This window comes from Castor canadensis, chromosome 2, assembly GCF_047511655.1.
Source record: "Castor canadensis chromosome 2, mCasCan1.hap1v2, whole genome shotgun sequence".
Lineage (NCBI taxonomy): Eukaryota > Metazoa > Chordata > Mammalia > Rodentia > Castoridae > Castor > Castor canadensis.
The window spans coordinates 160,417,102-160,439,554 of NC_133387.1; the positions used below are offsets into that span (position 1 = coordinate 160,417,102).

Consider the following 22,453-nt stretch of genomic DNA (forward strand, 5'->3'; position numbering starts at 1 on the left):
ATAAGCAGACTCTGGGGGCAGAGGAGGAGGAGAAGGGTTGGAATTCTCCAGTGTGGCCTCTCCTAAAGCCATCCCTCTAAGGACCTCATCTGTGTTCAGACACCTCCATACCAGGAGGGAGCCATCTTGCTAACACCATGAGATGGAGACCAAGCCTTTAACACATGGACCTTTGGGGTACATTTCACATCCAAATTGTAACTACCTCCCCGCCCCCCAACACACACATATACCCCTAGTCCACAGCACAGATTCTTTGCCATGCAACGCTTGGCCCTCCTCCTTCACCCCTGCCCAGCTCTCCCTACTCCCTGACTTATCCTCTGCAACCCAGCAACTCACAGTTCTTAGGTCTCATCCTTATCTTCTTGACTGTTCATGCGCTTCCTTCTGCTTGAAACATCAACCTGTCTTCCCAGCTTCTACTCCTCCTCCCCAGCCTTTGTGACACACACCACCAGGTCAGCCGACTAAGGCTTAATGCTTTGTAACTCAGTTCAAATATCTCAGGAAGCCTCTCTCGAGTATTTCTGTCAACCATCTGCTGCCCTCCCCAAGCTGTGAATTCTAACAACAGGGTTTACATTTTATTTTGTATCCCTGGCTTCTTTTGCCCACTTTTTTTTTTTAGGGGTGGTGGTGGTACTAGGCTTTGAACTCAGGGCCTACACCTTAAGCCACTCTACCACCAGCTCTGTTTTGTGTTGGGTATTTTTGAGGCAGGGTCTCACAAACTATTTGCCCTGGGCTGGCCTCAAAACATAATCGCCCTGATCTCCACCTTCTGAGTAGATAGGATTACAGGTGTCCTCCATATTTTTACTAAATAAATGAACATCTAACCTAACCCTATCTAGTACATTCTGCCTTGGCAATATCTTTCTTTTGCATTCATTTCCACTGTTGTGCTCTTATTTGGCTAAAGGAATGTCACCAAAATATAATTCCTGATATCTCTTATTACAGCTAATTCTAAAATCCTAATTTGTCTCCCTTTACTCCAGGGGCAGCAAATATGTGACCAAATTACTACCTTGCTCTTATCTCTGCCCATGGCAGAGGTTAATCAGAGTTGCTAGGTCCAGTCTATTCCCAGCCTCAGAACTGTTTTCAATATTGCTAACTGGTTAGGCTGATTAACTGACAATGTTACTGGAACCATGAAGCTACAGGAAGTCTCTAAAAGGGAGACCTATGCCTGGCTTTTGAGTAGTGAGTTTGTGACATTACAAAAGATAATTTTAGAACACGTTAAGGTAGAAACAAAGAAATTTTTATTAGTAAAGCAAAGAGAGGATTTGCAACCCAGACCTGGATGCAAGTACATTTGATAAACAGGTACAACGAGTGCTCCGACATCAAGGGTATTTATACCAGCAGGCCTTGCCCTCCATATCCCGTCCAAAAGACAAGACCATGCCCTCCACAGTCAGGCCTAACCACCAGGTGCTACCCTTCCCAGCTAGGACGAGTCAACAGGGCTTGCCCTGTGCAGCAAGGCCAAACAACCAGGACCGTGTCAAGCAATCAGGTAGGTCCTACCCTTTGCAGCAACAACAAAGTACAAGACCCTACAGCCAGAGTGAATCACCAGGCCCTGTCCTCTACTGCCACACCACACCACCACAGCCAGGGAAAACAAGACCAGCAAGCCAGGATGAAACACCAGGCCCATTTCTTCCCAGGCAGGCCAAAGCAGCAGACCCACTCCAGGCCCTGCCCCCTATAGTTTGATCAAACCTCAAGAAACAGTCCTGTGAAGCCAAGCCAAACTACAAGATCCCATCCTCTACAATGAGGCTGAACCACTAGGCCCTGTCCTTTAGAACTCCCAAATGAGGTGAGATTCTGCCCTTTGAAGCAGTGCCACTTTGCCTGGCCCTGCTTTCCACAACAGTCCTTATTTTCAGAGGAATACTTTTCAGCAATGGTCACTCTTCTGCACCCTCATTTCTCCATCTGGGACACCTTCCCATAGGATGCCTTCTCCCACTGAACTTGTCTTCTATCAGAGCTTACCTCAGCCTAAGGTCTTATTCCTTGCCTCCTATCTGGATAGCAGCATTCCCAGGAGCTCTTCCTCATCTTCCTGCCTTGGCAATTTTTTTTCCCTAGTGAGAATTTCTTCCCGTGCTCCCCTACGTACACTGACCTTAGGACTTCTTTCCCCGCTTCTGTGTGCTCCGAGCTCTTCATCCTCCCACAGGTTTTGTGACCTGGGCTCTATGGTTACTCCACACCTTATCTTTTGGGTGTCCACCCCACCCTCCTTCCCCAACTGAGCTGTGGCCCTCTATGAGCATCCTCCAAGGACCCCAAAATGAACCAACATCTGCCCACTCTGATGAATGGGATGTCTGATAACATGGACACCTGTGAAAGCTCTATGAGCCAGCAACCCTCATTCGGAGCAATTCTGAAGCCGTATGTCCCCATCACCCAGCACTTATCTGCTGCTGGCCCTTGATTCCTGGTCCCCTTCTCCCTCAAAGGGCCTGCTTTTGATCTGAGTTTAGATTACTGTGCTCCAGGTTGCATCTTACACAGTTAATGTTTAGCAAATAAAATATTGGCTTTGTTTTAATGTTAAAAAAAGGGGGGTGTATAAAAAAGGGTATTTATAGGGGAAAAAGTGGTTCGGGGATTTGGCTCAAATCCACCTCCCCTTTGTTCTGAATACCTGAAACATTCAATCATTCTTGTTGTTACCGTTTTATCAATTGGGCCACTTCTTAAATTTGGGTTATCATAACATAGATGTCTGAGCATCCCTTTAAACAAAGGATGGATTCTGCCAGATGCTCCCTTCAAGGCAGGTGACCATCACTGAGCTACTTTTTTCCTTTGTAAACACCTTTGTAAGTTATTTTACCAAATGTTTTTACCCCAGTGTAAGTGTCTAAGATGTTCTTGCTCAGTTCTAGGAGCATAATATCATTTGGACAAGGAAGAGCTGTCTGCTTCTTCTTCTTTTTTTCTGTATGTTGCAGCTTAGTGAGGCAGTGTGGAACTTAAAGCACACGCTTCTAATCAAGCTATTCATCAATACAGTGCTTATCTCTGAATTCCTGGCTCCTGTGTCCCATGCCTCATCTTCCCTGCTCTATCCTGCCTCACAGGATTGTCGCCAGATTTTCCTAGAAAGTAAATATGGGTGGAATGCCATGTCTGCTCAAAAACCTTTGTCTTCCCAGTCCCCCCTGGAGTAGGTACAGACTCCAGATATCTTCTCTGACATCATTCCTACATTATCTACCAACATTTCTCTAACTGGACTCCCTAGGGTTTCCCAACACACCCCTTGCTTTATTTCCAGACCTCTGTTCTTGCCATAATTTACACTAAGAATTTTGCTGCTTCCATTTACTTACCTGTGCAAATTCTTTATCCTTTTAGCTGAATTCAAGCAATACTCCCCCTAAGTCACAGGTTCTCAGAGTGTGCCCCAGCACCAGCAGCATCAATATCACCTGGGATGTTAGAAATGCAAATTCTCAGGCCCCACCCTAGACCAACTGTCAGAAACTTCAGAGTAGGGCTTTGCAGGTGATTCTGATGTGGGTTCACATTTGAGAGCCACTGCTTTAAGATGCGTTCTGTGCTCTGCCCACCCCACTCTGCTCTTTCCCACAGCAGTTAAGGCTGGTCACAGCACTTTCCACATTCTGCCTGACATTCTATGCTCTGTGACCTTGTCTTGCTTGCCTCGTACTAAGTTGGCTCTTAAGCTGGACTTTGAACTCCTGGAAAACAGAAACTATATGCTCAAATTTGTATCCTTGACTGTGTTTGTGCTGAGTCTGGCACTGACAACGTTCAGAGTCAGTGCTGGCTGGCTCTTGAATCCTTGTTTCATATTCTCCAGGGCAGAGGGAACAAGTTTGAGGCCATCAAACTATACTATTAATGACTTCCTGGGAATTTCCTGGGGAGGCACAATTGGTGCATACCACATACTCACATTTGAGATGAAAAGAACCTTCTCTAAGTAACTACTCCAGATCTTACTTAGCTTAGATCTTTGTACCATTAAAGCCACATGGCTAGCAACAGAAGAGGAAGAGGCAATGACTGGTCACTTCATCAAAGAGCAGGAGGGGGCCCTCCAAAGCAAGCTTCAAGTGAGGAGCTCACATGATCTGTTATGCTGCCCAGGTTCTTGAAGGGAGGTAGCATTTGGTGGTGCATGCCTGTAATCCCAGCACTTGGGAAGCTAAGGCATAAGGATCTCAAGTTCAAGGCCAGCCTGGGCCATAGAGCAAGACTTTGCCTCAAAAAACAACCACATATACACAAAAGAGTTTTAGAAGAAAAAAATCACTTCCCCCTCCCCAAACCTATGTTCCAAAGATGCAGTAGTAACTGTTTAGGGCCAAGTTTTGAGTCAGTACTTTTCAAAAAGGAAACAAAGTAGAAGTGTAAATCACTAAAGAGCTGGAATGAGGCCCAGTAGTGTTCTCCAAAAAGGCACAAACTATTGCTGCTACCTTTTCATTTGTGGTAAGATTCCACAAATCAGAGGAACTATCTAAAATGGAGCAAGATAATTCCCACATTAGAACTTAACTCTGAGTAAAGATGTCTAGATGAAGTGCAAGACTTGTGATGTCAGTAACAGGCAAGAGAATTTCTAAGACCCTTTCTGCAAAAACTTACATGCCAAAGTACCAGATGGGTCACAAAACTAAATCCTAAGTGGAATGTAAACCAAAAACCAGAACTGTGGCCTGCACAGCCAGCATTTTAGTTGAATGAAATAAACAGACCCATGGGAAAGTTAACGGTTAGATTCTGTCTTTAAACCAAGCTGTATGAAGGTGGAACTAGGCTCAGTACACTTGACCAGATTTGTTTACTTTCTGTACCTATAGTCATCCCACAGGACTTGTATTTAATGCTGTACTCAATTGTCTATTTTAAGTTGGGGAGTGGTGAAGAGTAAACCTAACTCATTAGAATATTCACTGAAGCTCCATCTCCATCAATAAGAATGTTGGATGAATCAGAACCCTGACCACACTGGACATGTTTGCTAAACTTAGGTTTGCATCACAAACACTCAAGCTCAGAATAGTTCACTAAGCTCTCATCTTACATGCAGACAGTGCTCCTCCAAAGAACAGTCTCTCCAAGGCCATTGTCAAGAGACTGGCCCAAGGCTAAAGGAATCTGACAAGCCACACAAAAGTGTTATCCCCACCTCCCCACAATGGGAGCATAGAATTAGCTGTGCATCACATTTCACTTGTTCCAAGTAGTCTGCAGGAATGGCCTGGCGTGCTCTATGGTCTTTGAATCACATCCCACATTACTCAGCCATCTACGTCTAGCTTCCCTGAATCTCTAGCTTCTCTGAATCAGATGTGGCCAAGTTCTATAAATAGACAGCAAGCAAACTGGTTCTGTCAATCTCCTCATACTCTGGCAGGACAGGACAGCATATTTTAAAATTATAAAAATATCTATGTCTTCATCACTCTAAAATAATTATATACACATGATTTTCCCAGGGAGAAAGTTTCCTCATGTTTCTCCCTACCTTCCAAGATACATGGATCTTCAGGCTTTGTTGATGATATTCAATACACATGAGCCACACCTTCCAACAAAAATCAAGGGCCTACTAAGCAGAGTACTGTGTCCAGTAAATCAAGAAACGTTTGAAAAACTCCTGCCCTCATCTTAAATCCAAGCTGGGCAGTATACAACTTGTGTCAGCGTGAACACAGCTTCACTTTTTAGGCTGTAACTGCTACTGCAGTATTAGCTCAGGATCACTCTTCTGAACATGAGCCATTAGTAGACACTACTAGATACCTTACCCTGAGTATCCCTAGAAGAGGCCAATATCCCCAGATAGCTGAGGCTTAAAAGCAATAGTAGACATTATTCACATGCATAGTGGACTGCAAAATAACAAGCCCAACAAATTTTTAGACTCTTTACCATGTATATCTAATCCAAAGGATGTAAGACTCCCTCCCCCCCGCCCCCTCCCCCTTGCTCATTTCACATCCCCTACCTAAAAACAGCAGCGCCAAAATAATACATATTAGCAGACTTTACAAATAAATCACATTTTAATTATCTGGCTTTGTTGGATCCACAAAATTAAGTTCAGTTTTTTCTAGCCTGTGTTTCCCAACCATGAGGCCTACTACATTTTCTAAAATCTTCCATGCTTTAAGAAAAATATGTCCTCCTTTCTGGCTTTCGAGAGTCAACTTCCTAAGGAAACATTACCTCAAAGAAGCACAGTCACCTCAAAAATATCTGTCCCACTGATCCACTGAAGGGATAGTGGTAAACCACAGACTGAGGGACCTTCAGAATGGTGGCGGGGGGGAGGGAAGTTGCAGGGGGGCAACAGAGAACAAAAGTTGCAAATCAGGGCCCTGAGAGCCTCCTTCCTGTGCAGCTGTCTTCTGAAGTCCTTGTCTCATGTGTCTGGAGCAGGTATGAACCTTGTTTTTGCTTGTGGCTTAACCTGTTTCTCACTGATGAGTGAATGGATTCAGAACCCACACTAGGCCAGAACCAGTTCTCAGCCTATGTGCCAGCACCATCTATCTACAGTGTTGGGCCAGGTTAGAGCCAAGGCAGTAACCACCACAGAGAAGACTAATAACGTGTGACAAGTGTCTCCAAGACAGAAATAAGGATTTTATGTGCTGTACTTTCCACTTTTGCTTTGGTACTTTCCACTTTTGCTTTGAAACTTTCCTTTTGGCGATGAGTTCCTGAGGCTGACCCAAACATGACACAGAATAAAGAAGAAAGGGCACAGAGGAGCCAGCAGCCCTGAAAATAAAACAGGTGCTCAGGACCGCATGGCCTGACACTTCACACACTCACCCACCACTGAGTTGCTGCTACTTTGGCAGTGCTGTCTGTTTGGCTTTCACAGGGAAAGAGGGGAAACTTGCCCTTTGGGGGCGGTTAAAGTGTGCCAGCATAGCTCTGGCATCTCAGTAGCAGGTAGACCAATTAGGCAAAAGAACATCTTCACCATGTGATCACAAGCTCAGTAATGAGAGCCCACTGTTTCCTTGGCCCACACAGGGATGCCTCAGGTTTCTTTCTCACACACACACACCTCCACAGCAACTTGATAGAGAGTTTGTTTTAACCCCATCAGAGTAAGGAATCTTTGTTTCATTTCTTAGTCTAAAAATACACAGTTTTTTCAATTCTTTATAGCATGAGCTCAGACACCATACTTCAAAAGGAAATGCCCAGAGTATTTTTTTAGAGACAAACTTGTAGGCCACTGACTTTATCTGCCCCACTACACCACAGCACACAGTAAACTGGAGCTGACTCTTTGTTTCCCAAAAACATTCCAGCTCAGACCTGCAAGCTGTTTGAATGGGGGACAATTCACAGCACCCAGGAAAAAATGGCCCAAGGTCCTGACCTGCAGCAATTAGATGTGAACACAGGGATTGCTACACACAAAGCTGGCTAGGAATGCTGGGTGGCTCTCTTCTTCTCTAACCTAGGTACATCACACAGACCTCTTAGATTCATTTCACCCCGATTCCTAAAACAAATGAGTGTGTTTGAGAAATTCTCCCCTTGTCATTGACCTCCTTACTTCCTTATACTAAGGAGAAAAGGTTTTTCCTTAACTCACTACTAAAAATAAAATTGAGAAGACCCTAAAAACCAGTCAAGCAGTTACGAGAATGGAATCTCAGCAAAACATAACTGGGTCGAGCAGGGAAGAATCCTGGGTGGAGAATGCTAGAATCTTTGTTATTCAAGCCTAGCATGAATAATTTAGTGTTCTTCATCAGAAGAAAGGCCTTCAATTTCATCTCTGTCTCCCCCAATTGCCATCCAGAATGCTTTGGCCACCTGAGGAGAGAAGCATGCAACAAGTTTTAGCAAAAGCTAAATTTCAGCTCACTCCATACTTCACACTTTGAACTGACTGAGGCCAAAATTCTATGCTTTGTCCTCCAGCAATGAAAATCAAAATCCATGAATACCCTTTGACTCAGGACTTCCATATCTAGGAATTTATGCAAAGGATATGATCAGAGTTGTACACAAGGCAGAACTGTAGCATAGTCATTATTTATAGAAGAAAAATACACATACTGTTGGCTTAAATGTCCAAAAAGGAACTGGATAAATTATGCCACATTCATATAATGGAATACCATCAACTATGTAAGTTTCTTCCCAAGAACATGTACTGCACTGGTAATCACAAAACACAAAAACTAAGAGTTTTCCTGCCCAACAGTTAGGAAGGCAGACACGCCCAAGTATCAATCAAGGTTCCATGTCACTTAAACATACATTTAAGAAATCTTAATTCAATCGCAGGAATTGTATTATAAATACTCAAGTACATGTAAGTTCATATCCAATGAAAAGTTCATACAAAGAGGTGTCAGAAGTACACACATGTGATATATAATTATTACAGCACTAGGGCTTTTGTAGATACTCCACCTGACTGATTATCTCACCTTTTCTGCATGCAACTTTCTTTGCTCGTGAGGAAGCGTCGCTGCCTTGTCTAGGGGGAAAATACATCTTAAGAAATTTGTCTAATAGCATAGGAGAAACTGGAGTATATGGACATTCCAACGCTAGAAGATGGGAGATGGGTTTCAAAGATACATGTTTATGGTGTAGTCATTATGCTCTTAGGAAGTGTAAGTCTCCCAAGTTTCCAGATGGGAATGAGGTTAAGTAAATTGGTGGGGATCTTACAGATGCTGTGTTAATGACATTCACTGAAAGAAACAGAGAGAAGCTTGAGAAGAGGGGAAAGTAAGAGGAAAGACAATGAAGAAATGAGACTTTCCCCAGGGAATTTTTACCTGTTGGTAAATTCTCTGTTGAGAATGGCACAGTCCCCCAAGTAGCCAAGTTTCTCAAGACAGCTGAGACCAGAGCTCAGAGTCCAATCTAGCAGTTACCAAATAAAATAATATAGTTCCCCTATATAAAATAGATGAGTATCAATATGCAAATATGTTAAACACAATGGAGCTGATTACCTTTCATTTCCTTTAGCTTTGAAAACAGTCTCTCAAAATTCTCCAAATCTCCTCCTCCAGTGGTAAGACTGGCTAATTCTTGAATATCCAGATCTAACATGGGATCTGAAATAAGAATTTGTCACATTATTTATATATGTGTAAATATAGAGAATCCTAAAAGCAATCAATGTTGGCTTTGATGAATGTGGCAATGACAAAGTATCTAATGTGCACCAGCTTTACAGTTGGTGCTGCCTCATCCTGCTTGGCTGTCAGTGGGGCCCCACAAATGAACAGTAACTTATTTTATCCTTACAGCCTTATAATGAGGTAGGGAATGCCATTTTCACTTTAGAAATGAGACAACTATAGCTCAGAGTTGAAATAACTTGCTCAAGGTAACAGCTGGTGACCTTACTATAAATCCTTTACTATTTCTAACAGCATATCACTTCTTTATCAAAAGTTTGTTTTTATTCAGAATTATAACACCCTTTCCACTCCAGGCCCACCACCTTGAGAGCATCTTCCTTGACAATCTAGTTCCCAGGCTTCCTTCCATAGAATTCCTTCCATGTTGATCATTGACAAGAGCTGTCACAACACTTACACAGGCTCCTTTGGTTCTGACACTAATGGTATCTGCTCTAATTGGTTTATATGGTTGTCAGTAGTAGATGAGAAAATACTTGTAAAGTATGGTGTCAATTTTATGTTGCTGAATCTGTGTACCTGGAGTGTGGACTTCAGAGTTGGATAACCTAAGTCTTAATCCACTCACCAGCTGTGACCTTGAGCAAGTTATTTCAACTCTGAGCTATAGTTGTCTTATCTCTAAAGTACAAGTGAACTTTCTTTGTACCTGCACTACTGAGTGCTTCAACTACCCTGAGTCCACTTCATCTTTGCAACAGCCCTGGGAGGACAGATTTGTTGCCCCTTCTTTAAAGATGAGGAAACAAAGACCAACAGAGGTTCAATAATGCACTCAAGATCATATCTACTAGTGGTAGATTTTATGATTTGAATTTTAAGATTTTATGATTTGTATAGGACTCCAACACCCATGACCTTGACTGTTAGAAGCCCTATTTCTACATACTTGGACTTATGATAATTCTTTGCATGTATCACAATGCCATATAGATAATTTGGTATTAAAATGCATCTTGGTTAATAAAGTTTGCTTTAGTTCAATGGATGTCATGTAGACAGTTTGTATACAGAGCTGAAGTTAAAATTTGTGATTTATCTGTGTACACATGGTAACTGAGTCACTTTGGAAGAGGAGATTAGATGGAGCACCGAGGACAGCAATATGTAAAATATGTTATTCTTGTTGCCATTCTGACTACTATTAAATACTATGAAAAAACTGTGGAATACAGAGCTATAAAGCTGTTTCACTATGTGGTTCTGTCTTAATAAGATGACCTGACTCAAGAGCTGCTAAGAAAATCAAGGAGGAAACAGTCCCCACATATTTGTTATGTATTTGCTCTTATCCCTTTGTCTGACTACCATGGGCAAGGCTCACAATCATGTGGGGTACACTGTCCATTTTTTTTTCCTTCTCCATGTTTTAAGTCTGTTCCTCTCCCAATGCTTTCTGCCCAGATATCTGTTAAGTTCTGCAGTTAAGCTTACCCACAATGCTGTCCACTTGTGCATCTGTTGTGCTAGAAGTGCCACCCCGATGGCCTGGAAAGGAGTCTGCCCTCTCTGCCGCTGGCAAATGGGGCTGCTGTCAAGGAAAACACACATAAGCAACAATTTAAGTACAAAAAGGCTCACACTGCATACTCCCTGGCTGGCTACAGAGGAGCAGTATAGAGTTAGAGACAAGAGAAGAAAGAAGGAGCAAGATCACATTTAAACAAAAAAGGTTGAAAACTCACTAACCCAGAAGTATTTTCTCCCAAAGAAAAACTAGAAGTGTTATGATTTTGCTACAAGATATTAAACATGTTTTTGTTTGCATTATTTAAGATTGTACTATATTCAAAATGTGAGAATATACACACTTACATAAACAGCTCAGAGGTTGATGAAAAAGACCCCTGAGAGGACAACATGGCTATGCACCATTGCTCCTGATTCCAGCATGCTGACCCAGGTATCTTGCACCTGAGTCCCTGAGCAAAGAGGGTGAAAGTGGCCTATCAGTTCATTCTGGGCAGGGACCATGCCTCAGTTTTGCACAGGGTCTTATACACAGGAGTACTGAAAAAGAACCACCAATTTTATTTTCTACTTAAAGATCTGGAGGCAAGTTTATGCCTCCAGGAAGTCCTAGCATATTTCAAAAATCGTTCTAGCAAAAAACACAGAACAGCCCGAACTGCAAACCTCTTGAAAGGGCTGACTGTTTTCATAGCTTCTCTCAACAAGAGTAGGGTTATAGGGCTACTATAGACTCTCCTTTCATCTATCTTTAATATTCTCTGTCCCTCTTAAATGGAAAAGAAAAAAGTGATGAATGTGTAAAGATTCATAATAACAAGGAGAAGTTAAAGCCAAAGAGGAGAAAAGATCCAGGACAATCTTTACCTCTGAGTGACAGGTCTCTGCTGATGCAATGCTATGGTTTGCTCCAGCCAGTGAGCTGAGAAGGCTAAAGCTCTGGTTTCTATCTGAAAAGAAAAACACAATCACTGAAATTTCCCATCTATAGTTTACTTTTTTTTTTTTTTAACCCCAGGTACTGGGGGTTAAACCCAGGGCCTCAAACTTGCTAGGTAAGCACTCTACCAGTTAAGCTATGCCCCAGTCCTCATTTACATTTTTAATTGTTAAAATAACTTTGATGATGAAACAAAGGCTAGTTCCTCATTGACAAAGTGCTAACTATAAAAAAGAAGTTAACTTTCAATTATCATACTGTTATAGTTTGGATCTGAAATGCCCCTCAAAAGGTATGTGCTGAAGGCATGGCAGGGTCCCCAACCAATGGCACTATTGGGAGGTGGTGGAATCTTTAAGAAGTGGGGCCTAGTGGGAAGAAGTGAGATCACTAGGGGTGTGCCTTGAAGGAAATATTGGGACCTGGGCCCCTTCCCCTCTCCCAGGCCATCTCCACCATGCGGTCCCACCACGAAGTACTGTACTACCACAGGCCCAAAGCAACAGGGTTAAGCAACCATGGGCTGAAATCTCTGAAACCATGAGCCAAAATAAACCTTTCTTCTCTATAAGTTGATTATTTCAGGTATTTTTTCATAGCGACACAAAACTAACACGTATACTTTCAATTCTGAATAAATTTTTTAAAATCATAGAACATTAGTCTAAGTCAAAAATAACCATTGTTGTAGGGCCATTACAACAAACTTAGAGCCACTATGCTTCTATTTACAAAGATTATCAGCACTGATGTCACTAAAACTAATACTCCAGTGTTTCAATCAAAAACATTTTTAAGAGTCAATCCCAAGGTATTATTATCAGTTAAAAAGGGAATATGCACTCTTTTTGAAATAAAGCTTTAAGCTTGATATGAATGAGCCATCTGCACTTAACACTCCCTGTACTCTTTCTTGTTATTTGTATTACAGTAGAGGACAAATCTGGAGCAGGTGAAAGTGTAACACCTCTGATCCAATACTGTCCAAAAAAAATCACCTGGAGTGCTGACTAAAACTACTCAGATTCAAGAACTCTGAGGACTCTCAAGAATTTAGCTTTCCGCAAGGATGCCAGGAGAAACTCAGGATCAGAGGTTTAAGGAGCACTGCCTTAGAGTACAATGTGGAACCACAGTGCAAGAGTGTGACAGCACACAAATCACAGAACTTCTCTCGAGCTGCCATTCTTCCCCAGCCCTTCCCTGAGCCCAATTGCACTTCTCTTCCTAAAGCACTTGTAAACTTCCTACATCCTTTTCACTGCCAAGTAAAACCTGTGTCAGATACTCATTCACTCACTCGCTTGCTTGCTTGCTCACTCACAAATGTTCACAGCTTCCTCCCTTCTTACCCTTTACTTGGGGAGATGTGTCTTTCAAACCAGGATGAATTCCCAACTAAGGCCTGCTGGGCTTTAAGTCTGTAGCTTTTCTGTGCCTGCCCTCTCATCTGAGGCAGGCACATCAAGCCAGCCCCAGCTGTGAAGCCTCTCAGGAACTGGGCAGCACTAAGGGGCGATGCTGCCCCCGCTTTCCAGGCTACATAGCCGCAATGGTGGCAGCATGGTCCAGGTGCACATGTACTCCTAGAGTGCACTGCACCTCCTCCCTAAAGGTCTGGCTATGCCCAACCTAAGGAAAGGCACTATGGTGACCGAAGTTTGGAGAGAAACTGAGGCCTAAGAGCAGCAGACCCATGCTGTGTCCTGCATTGACAGCTGTAGTCAGAGGGCATTCACTCAGATGTCAACACAGTTTCTCCTTTTAGCCAATGTGCTACACAAGACACAGACAGGGATTTTACCTGTCAGGAAGATATGTGAGAGCTTTAGGCTACTCGTACAGAAAACAATACCTGCCTGATAAACTACTGCTACAGGACAGCTCTACTTTCTGCTCCTGGAACTACCCTAAACTTTGGTAATTTTCAAATCCAATTCACAAATCTCTCCATATTCTAATTCCACAGCTTATGTTTTTCCTTTTGGGCATTCCCTAAACTTGGCAGGCCAGACTGTAACTCCTTAAGAATAATTCGCCAGTTTGTGCATCTTATTAGGCCAAAACAGTCTATTTCAAATGTCTCATTCTAGTTTTTTTTTTTTTTCCCAGTACTGGGAATTGAACCCAGGGCCTCATGCATGCCAGGCAAACACTTAACCACTGAGCCATATCCCCAGCCCCTAAATGTCTCATTCTATACAGTGGCTGCCTGAGAGAAAGGGAGCTAGGATTGTCAGGAGCTAGGAGTGGGTGCTGGACTTGCCACTACATACTGTCAACCTCTGTGTACCTCTTGTGTTCCATGTCCATTTATTATTGACCTCACATAGAGATTTTCTCAAAATTTAATTATATATGCTATGTATATTTTACCAAAAAAATAGTAAAAATGTTTAATGCCCCAATTTCAAAGGATAACACTGTGGGAAAGAATAGTGAGAAGAGACCTGGGCTAAGGTCAGGAAACCTGGATTTCTCTCATGGCTATGCCCACCTGTATGAACTTGGACAAAATCAACAGTCTCTCTGTGCCTCAACTTTCTGATCTATAAAATGATTTGGTGACTAAAATGATTAAAGTCCCTTCTACTCTGGAAGTTTGTGACTTTATGAAGAGACATTCTTTAGCTTCTCTTATTAGTAACTTGCAATTACTAGGTTTACTTTTTAAATTATTTAATAGAGATGAAAATAAGAACCTTAAATTTCAGAACCTTATAGGGCCACAGATGGACTATGAGTTTATAACCAGGTTTCAAGCTGATTATAGTAAGCTGGAAGGTCCTGTACTCAGTGTTTTCTGAGAAACAATGGAGAATTCAGTCAACTACTAAAAGAGTTCATTATGTTCCACTGCTTGTATTTTAAGGAAGTTAAAAACAGATAAATTTATCCAATTAGGAAAATAATCCGTTTTTGTTTATCCAAAGCAGACTGCTTGCATATGAATGTTGTTCAAAACATTTGGATGACGCTTTGTATATTATGGCCTTCAAGAAACTGTTTTTGCCTTGTTCAGTGTTTTTTAATATTCTACCCACATGCACCCACTGTACAACTATTCTCATAGAAAAAAATTACAAAAACTTTTCTTCTTCGCTAGATTTTTTTGTCCCCAGGACTCACGGCATGGAGACATCATTCCTATTAAGGATTTATTCTTTATCATATAGTTGTTGAAATGGGCTCTAACTTAATCATGGTTGTATTGATGTCACAAAATAGGTAAATGAATTTACCTATTCAGCTGATTCTAAAGGGGAAATTGTTAGTAAAATAAATTATTCTGGAAAGCATAATAAGAAGAGTAGTCCTCCCTTATCTTCAGTACATACATACTACGATCCCTATGGTTGCTTAAAGCTGTGGATAGTTTGGTACTATCCACACTGTTTTCCAAAATGGTCCAAAATCCAAAATGTTCTGAGCACTGACATGATGCCGTAAGTGGAAAATTCCAGCTCCACTCTAATGTGATAGTCACAATCAAAACACAGGTGTACTGTAAATTCTGTACCAAGTTACATTCATACTATGTGTATAAGGTGTATGTAAAACATAAATGAATATCGTATTTAGACTTGGGTCCTCTCCAAAGCTATCTCATTATGTATATAATACAAATATTCCAAAACCTGAAAAACTTTGAGTGCCAAGCATTTAAGATCAGGGATACTACACCTGTAGATACATTTCAATGGGAGGGTTTAATTTATAAATTAGACACAGTTAAGATATTAACAATAACTATAATAAAACAACTGTAACAATTTACTGTAGTAAAAATCATATAAATATGGTCATGCTCTCTCTCTCAAAAAGAGATATTTTTGGCAGTGCTGGGGACTAAACTTGAATCCAGGGCCTCAAATGCACTACCATGCAGACTCCCAGTCCTTTTGTTTGTATTTTTTGGTTTTGACATAAGGTCCTACTTTGTCTGGTTTGGCCTCAAATTCGCAATCCTCCTACCTCCACCTCCCAAGTAGCTGGGATTACAGGAACGTGCCACCAAACCCAGATCAGTTTTTATTTTTTTAAACTAGTAATTATTTGGCATCATCTTAAGAAATTCAAGAATTTTCCATATTTTACATTTTCTTTACATCTTTTTCTTCTTTGCATAAAATATTTTCTACCCATGTGATAAATGACAAACATGACAAACTTACTATAACCACAACTAAGATATTTCAGTTTACACAGAGAAGTTGTACCTCTTTCTCAATGATATTAAAGATAAATACAAACTGTCCCATTCATAAGAAGTTAATCAGTAGTTATTACATTAGCTATTCAGGAGCTTTATCTGTACAGAGTGCAGATACAATGCACTGTACAAGTGCAAAGACAATGGGACAGTGAGTATTTACACTATTCCATACAGACTATTTAAAAATTTTTTTTGGCAGTACTTGGGTTTGAACTCAGGGCCTTGTACTTGCTAGGCAGGTACTCTACCCCAGCCTCAGATTATTTGGAAGGACTTAAAGCACCCAGGATAAGGGAATTCTGTGGCCAATGAACTCACTGGCTCTGCTGTGATTTCCCAGCAACCGGGAAATGGTTTAACCACTCTGTGCTCATTTCTCCAATAAGCCAATAATATAAACTAGTTCACTGTGATGGAAAATACACAACACTTCTAGTCAAGAGACCTGCCATCTGGTCTCACCTTAACTAACTCACTGTGTGAATATAAGCAAGTAACCTCTCCTCCATAGGGCCTCTTTTCCACTGTCTGTAAAGGGAAGAAGCCATATCAGTGCATATGTTCTAAACTGCCTTGCCCTGGCTACTTTGCATACACAATAATGCCAAAGAAAACATGGCCCTTATTACCTTCTATAAAACACAAGAACATGTAATTTGGGTCAATCTAACCAGCAGAAGATCTGGTAGAAAAAAATAAGTGTATAGAAAAATATTGGGAAGAAGTTGTTTTCCAAGATAATAGTCTCCAAAGTTTAGGTCAAGTACCTTCCCCACTTGAATTAGATATACCTGTCAGTCCTGACAATTCTCTCTAATACTTTATGAACCATATCTACTTTCCCTGCTGCCCACGGAGACTGCCTTCTGTGTTTAGAAATGCTTTCATTTTATTTGTAGCTGGAAAACAATTTTAAGCTTTGAGGATGTCCCTGGATTACAGCAATCTGGTATTTGAGAAATCAAATCCTTATTTGCCTTCTACATATCCTGCAATGAACATTACAATTACGTCTCTTCTCAGTTTTGGTCAAACTTCCTCTTGCCTCGGCCTCCTAGGTGCTGGGATTACAGGCATGTCATGCATCAGCCCATCCAGCACCCTCAGTTCTGTAAGATCCTTCACCTCTTATGAAGACTAGAAAAAAGAGTGATCAAAATGTGAGCTTGTAATACGGTAAAAGAAGGGTAAAATACATCCTTAATGTATAATTTTTTTACCACTGTTCTTAGCATTATGTCACAAAGTAAAGCAAACATCCTTTCCCAAAAATACCAGCATAAAAAGATATTCTATCTGCTGCATTCTTTTATTTCTTTATGCAATTAATTGCTGCTAGTACTGCTTCACAAAGCATTGAATGATCTGTAACTTAAAGCAATCAACCAAAAAAGGATGGATGTCATCTGGCAAGGATGCCAGGGACACCATTCCTGTACCAAATGAAACAGACTAGCTCAAAAATTCCTAACAGTCTTCTGTCCAGTACAGTACATCCTGATAGTGTTCACTAGTTAATGATTCTCAGTGGAGCCAGGCAAAACAACATCTTCAAAGGCCACGTGTAGCATTTGATATGGTTCTCCTACAACCTTCTCTGAATGTAAAAGCCTACTGAAAGTCTCATACAGACTATCTTTATTTGATAGTGGCTATGGCCACCTAAGAGTCTTGCGCTTTTCTTTGTAATTTTAGCTACTCCTTTTAATTCTTAGTTCAATGTTAACAAAAATGATCCTTCCAGTAACTAGAATCTCAGTTCACTGAATTTCTGTTTGACCAATGTTGCCCTCGACCTGACCTTAGCCATGCATCCCTATGGTTATATCCATGAACTTATTATTCCCAATAACTACAATCCCTCCATAATCTCAATGTCATACATCATCTGTCTTTCAGCTCCCCGGCTCCCTACAAGGCCTCAAGCCAACTGCTCCTTCCACTCCACTGGAACCCGACACTACCTCTTTTCACTGATCCACTCCCCCTGATTTTTTCTCCCCAATTTAGAGTTCCTCCTTACCCAATTTAGAGTCCATGGTCAGTCACTATAACTTATCTCTCATGCTGGGAGACACTCCCTTGGTACAAGCATAACTAATCACTCCCACCTGTGACCGTTGCTTAAGGAAGTAAGGAAAGCATGTGTGCACATACACCTGTGCTGCCTGGTTTCACCTCAAACTTAGAATCCCCAATTTTCAGTGGATCCCTTAATGTTGTCTTGGAATAACACTTTACATCTCTCAGTTCATTCATACTCTCTCTCCCAGATGACTACTCCCCCCTCACCTTGAATCCTAATGCTACTACCTCCTTCTGCTCTCTCAGTTCCCTGCTGAGAAAACTGAGGTGACCAGAAGTAACACAAGTGGAACTTCTCCAATTCCCAAGCCACCTCTCCCCACCCGGTCACATTTGTGCCCATGCACTCCCTTTTCGTCTTTCCAGATTTACCTTCCTCTAGGAGGAAAGCTAGTCCCTCCATTTGTACACCAGAGCCCATTCCCTCCACCTGAGCATGGGTGTTACTCCACAAGTCTCTTCCACTTCAGTTTTCATGCTAATGGATCCTTCCCACTGTCTTACAAACATGCTGCTTTTATTCTCACCTTGAAAAAAATCAAAACACTTTTGACCACACTTTTCTCACCCTTAACCTATCTTTTTTGATTTTTTTTTTTTTTGTGTGTGTGTGTGGTGAACTGGGGTTTGAACTCCCACAAAAATGTTCAGGATGGCAGAGTGACTCAAGAAGTAAGAGTTCCCACCTAGGAAGCACGAGGCCCTAAGTTCAAACCCCAGTGCTCCCCCCGTCCACCCACCCCCGAAGCAAAAGAGTACGCTATAATAACCATCTACAAATTTCCTCTTCTCTCTTAAATCTGCTTCGTTGAAAGTGCTCTCAAAGTCACTAATGGCCTCCACATTACTAAAGCCCAGGGCTGACGCTCAGTTCTCATACTACTTGACTCATTAGCTGCATCTGGCACAGCTGACCACTCCTTCCCCTTGAATCACTCTTCACTTTGGCCTCTGGAACTCTACTCTCTTTTTGTCTTCATCCTCACCAGTCAATCTTTCTCAGTCTTCTTTTCTCCTGTCCTCTTGATGTCAGAGTGTCTCTGGGTAGAACCCTTGTTCTTCCTGATACACACTTTCTACTTTGGTGATTTTGTCCAGACCCAAGGTTTTAAATACATCTCTTCCCAGACTCCACACATGCACCAGCTGGTTACTGGACATTTCCACTTGGAAATCTAGTAGCCATCTCTCAAAGTTAACATGGGTCAAAGTGAATTACTGATATGTAACCCCACCCCTCAGAGTTTGCTCCATTTGAAGCCTCCTCATTTCAGTCAATGGCCACCACTCCATCAGACAGCTCAGGCCCAAATCCCAGTCTTCTTTGACTGTACTTTCTCTCATCCTCATGCCAAAATAGTCAGGAACTCATGCAGGCTCTGCCTTATATACAGAATATTGCTTTTATCTTATCACTTCCATTGCTACAACCTTGATCTGAGCCACTACCATCTCCTATGTGGCATACTGCAATAGCTTCCTAAGAGAGCTTGGTTTTTCCTTGTCTTAACCATCACGTCACCTCTTCTTAACACCTATAATAGATCCTCAGTTTGCTCTAAATAAATGTCTAAGTTATTTTCAATAACCTACAGAGCCCTAAATAATCTGGTCCTTCATTACTTCTCTGCCCCTTCTCCTCAGCCACAAGTGATCTCCCTGATATTCTACAAATGCATTAGGCATGCTCTCTACCTTAGGGCTTCTGCTGTAGCTATTCCCTCTGCCAGGGATGTTCTTCCACCAGATTTCCCTTGCTCAAATCTCAAGTTTGTCAAGAAGACCTACCTTAAAGGCTGAGGCGGGAGAGGACAGGAGTGCTGGGGGCAGGAGATGGCTCAAGTGGTAGGGCACTTGCCTGGCAAGTGGGAGGCCTGAGTTCAAACCCCATTACTACCCTCCCAAAACCTACGCTGACTACCCTATTTAATATTGCAATCTGTCCAGAAATCTCAATATCCTTAATGCTGCCTTTTGTCCCCTTACTACTTCTCATCTTTAAACATACCATGTAATTTTTAATTACCTGTGTTGTTTACTGACTACAGTCTCCCCAGAATGAAATCTCTACCAGGACAGAAATATTTATTTCATTCAGTGATGTCCACCAAGTACACACAACAATGCCTGGCACACAGAGTTCAATTTTTTTAAACAAATATTTGAAACCAGAACCTAAATTGTGGACCAGAGAGAGATTTGAGGCTACCAGAAGAAAACTCAAGTGGCCAAATGCAGAGTCTAAATTATGTCTCTAGGTAATGAGCTACTTATAAAATCTGCATTATTTCTATCAGATCTCAAGGACTGTTTAGGACAAACACTGATGACCTCTGCTTGGTACTAAACCATATTAGAAATGGGTACTATCTTCACCTTCTCCTACAGGTGACTTAATGCTGAGCACTGTCCTGTCTTCCTCTGGCTTGCAAGTTATGATTTAGGAATGGGAGAAAGCAGGTGACTCAGAGGCTAATGCAGCTTTCAAATGCCAGATTCACTTCCACGGATTAAGCACAAACTCTTACAAACTAGAACTAGAGGACAATTAGTTATGTCAGTGGTATTTGAATCCCTGAGGCACTTGAAAAATACTGCAGCTGCCCCTCCATTGTAATCTAAATGTCTAGGATAAGGCCCAGACAGCACAGCTTTCAAAAAGCTTCCCAAACGATTTGAATGTATAGGGGCTGGAAGTCCCTAGTAAAGATCAACTTCATTTTACAAATTAAAAATAAAGCCCAGAGAGGATGAGATCTGCAGAATGTCACACAGCTGAGTGAGGCAGGCTAGGAAATAGGGAAAGCAACTATGGGACTTTCAGGTGCCATGTAACTTTTTTCCAGTGCATTTCATGCTAAACCCATACTCTTTGCAGCTATAAATTTCTTTTCAATCATATACCCTTTGCAGTTGTAAACTGTAAGACAAAAAGCCTTGAGGCAATTCTGTCTTACCCTCAATTACCTCTCAGGTAAAAACCCTTTGATTAAAACGTGAATACTGATCACACCTCATACATGTACTTAAAATACCTGAGAGCTTGCTTAAGTGTATGCACAGCATGCCCATGTATGACAATCAAACCTGTCAATCACCTTAGCCCATCCTGCCAAGACCATCCAGATTTTTCATGCCATTTGCCCTTTCAATTTATAAAGGTGCTTTGACCTTTGTAAGTGTAGGCCAAGGACTGTCCTATACTTCTATCCCTCCTGGCGAGGGGCCATCACTGCTTTCTCTATAGTAACTTCCCCTAACTTTCAAAAAAACTTTTCTACATTCACTAGTCTTGCCTGGATTCTTCTCATGTGAGATGCAAGTGCCTAAGAGTTTTCTGACTAGAGTTTCCAGACACAACCCATCTGGTAACATGAGGACTGGAAAATGTCATTTGATTCTTTAGAGAAAGAGCAGTACAAGAAACTTCCTTATAATATGATAATTCATAAATACTACAGAGTTCAAAATCATAAAGATCTAAGTTTAAATCCGGAATCTGATATGTTATTTTAAAACTCTATGATGCCAGGCCTCGCCCCACACCAGTTAATTCAGAATCTCTAGGAGTAAGACTTAGCATCAGTACTTCTTAAGCTCCCGGGTGATTCCAGTGTACAAGCAAGTTTGAGAATTGATGAGCTACATAACCACAGTAAAACCACTTGACTTCTTTGAGCCTAGTACATACTGGATATTGTGAATGAAGCAGGCTAAAAGCAGAGGAAGTTCGGGACTCGTGTGTATGTTGCCCAGGGACTGCCAAGATCACCCTCACCTGGCGGGGAATGGCCCATGCCTCTCCCCACTCATTGATTATTGGATGGGAATCACCAGGTTCCTCCCTTCTCATAGATTAGTATAAGTTTTAAAAGAACCAGAGAAAGAAACGCAAGCATACTGTCTGTCTCAGCCTCCAGACTCCACCTGTGCCTACATGCTCTCTCTTGTATTTCCCTTTCCTAACTTTTGATAAACCCCATTTACACCCATGTGTCCTGTGATGGATTCTTCCTGTGGGACACAAAGAATTTGGAAGTCTTTGGGTCACAGACTGAGCCAGCGCCTTTAACATGAGGATTAAATAGGATAATGTATGTTCCTATCATTGCCATTATTATCATCATTAGTGGTATTATTTACTTCCTTCATTTCTTTATTTTTATTGAGAAATCATTCATATGTCAGTCACTCTTTTAGGGATGGCTCAAATGGTAAAGTACCTGTCTAGCAAGTGCAAAGCCCTGAATTCAAACCCCAGTAATGCAAAACAACAACAACAAAAAACCCCAAAAGTAAACAATCTGTATAATTCAGTGGGATGGTTTTTTAGTATATTCACCAAAATCACAGAATTGTTCAACAATCATCACCATCTAATTCCAGAACATCTCATCACCTGATAAATTCCATATCCTTAGTAATCTCCTCCTAGCTTCTGGGAACCACGAATCTACTTTGTCTCTGTGAATTTAACTATTCTGGACATTTCATACAAATGCAATATACAACATTGCCCTTCGTGTG

General features: G+C 41.5%; 1 protein-coding gene across 2 annotated transcripts in view; it reads right to left on the reverse strand.

Annotated features, from left to right (window-relative positions):
- Positions 1-1,251: 1,251 nt before the first annotated feature.
- The window catches only part of Aagab (alpha and gamma adaptin binding protein), a 44,546-nt gene continuing 23,344 nt past the window's right edge, over positions 1,252-22,453 (reverse strand). The window contains exons 6-10 of one of the 2 annotated variants that reach the window (XM_074066273.1): positions 11,553-11,635; positions 10,650-10,743; positions 9,021-9,125; positions 8,484-8,533; positions 1,252-7,860 (exon numbers count right to left, since the gene is read on the reverse strand). In XM_074066273.1, coding sequence (XP_073922374.1) covers positions 7,783-7,860; positions 8,484-8,533; positions 9,021-9,125; positions 10,650-10,743; positions 11,553-11,635 — 410 coding nt within the window. In that variant the 3' untranslated portion in view covers positions 1,252-7,782. Of the gene's footprint in view, positions 7,861-8,483; positions 8,534-9,020; positions 9,126-10,649; positions 10,747-11,552; positions 11,636-22,453 lie in introns of both variants that reach the window. The other variant, XM_020187058.2, reaches the window with a different exon arrangement.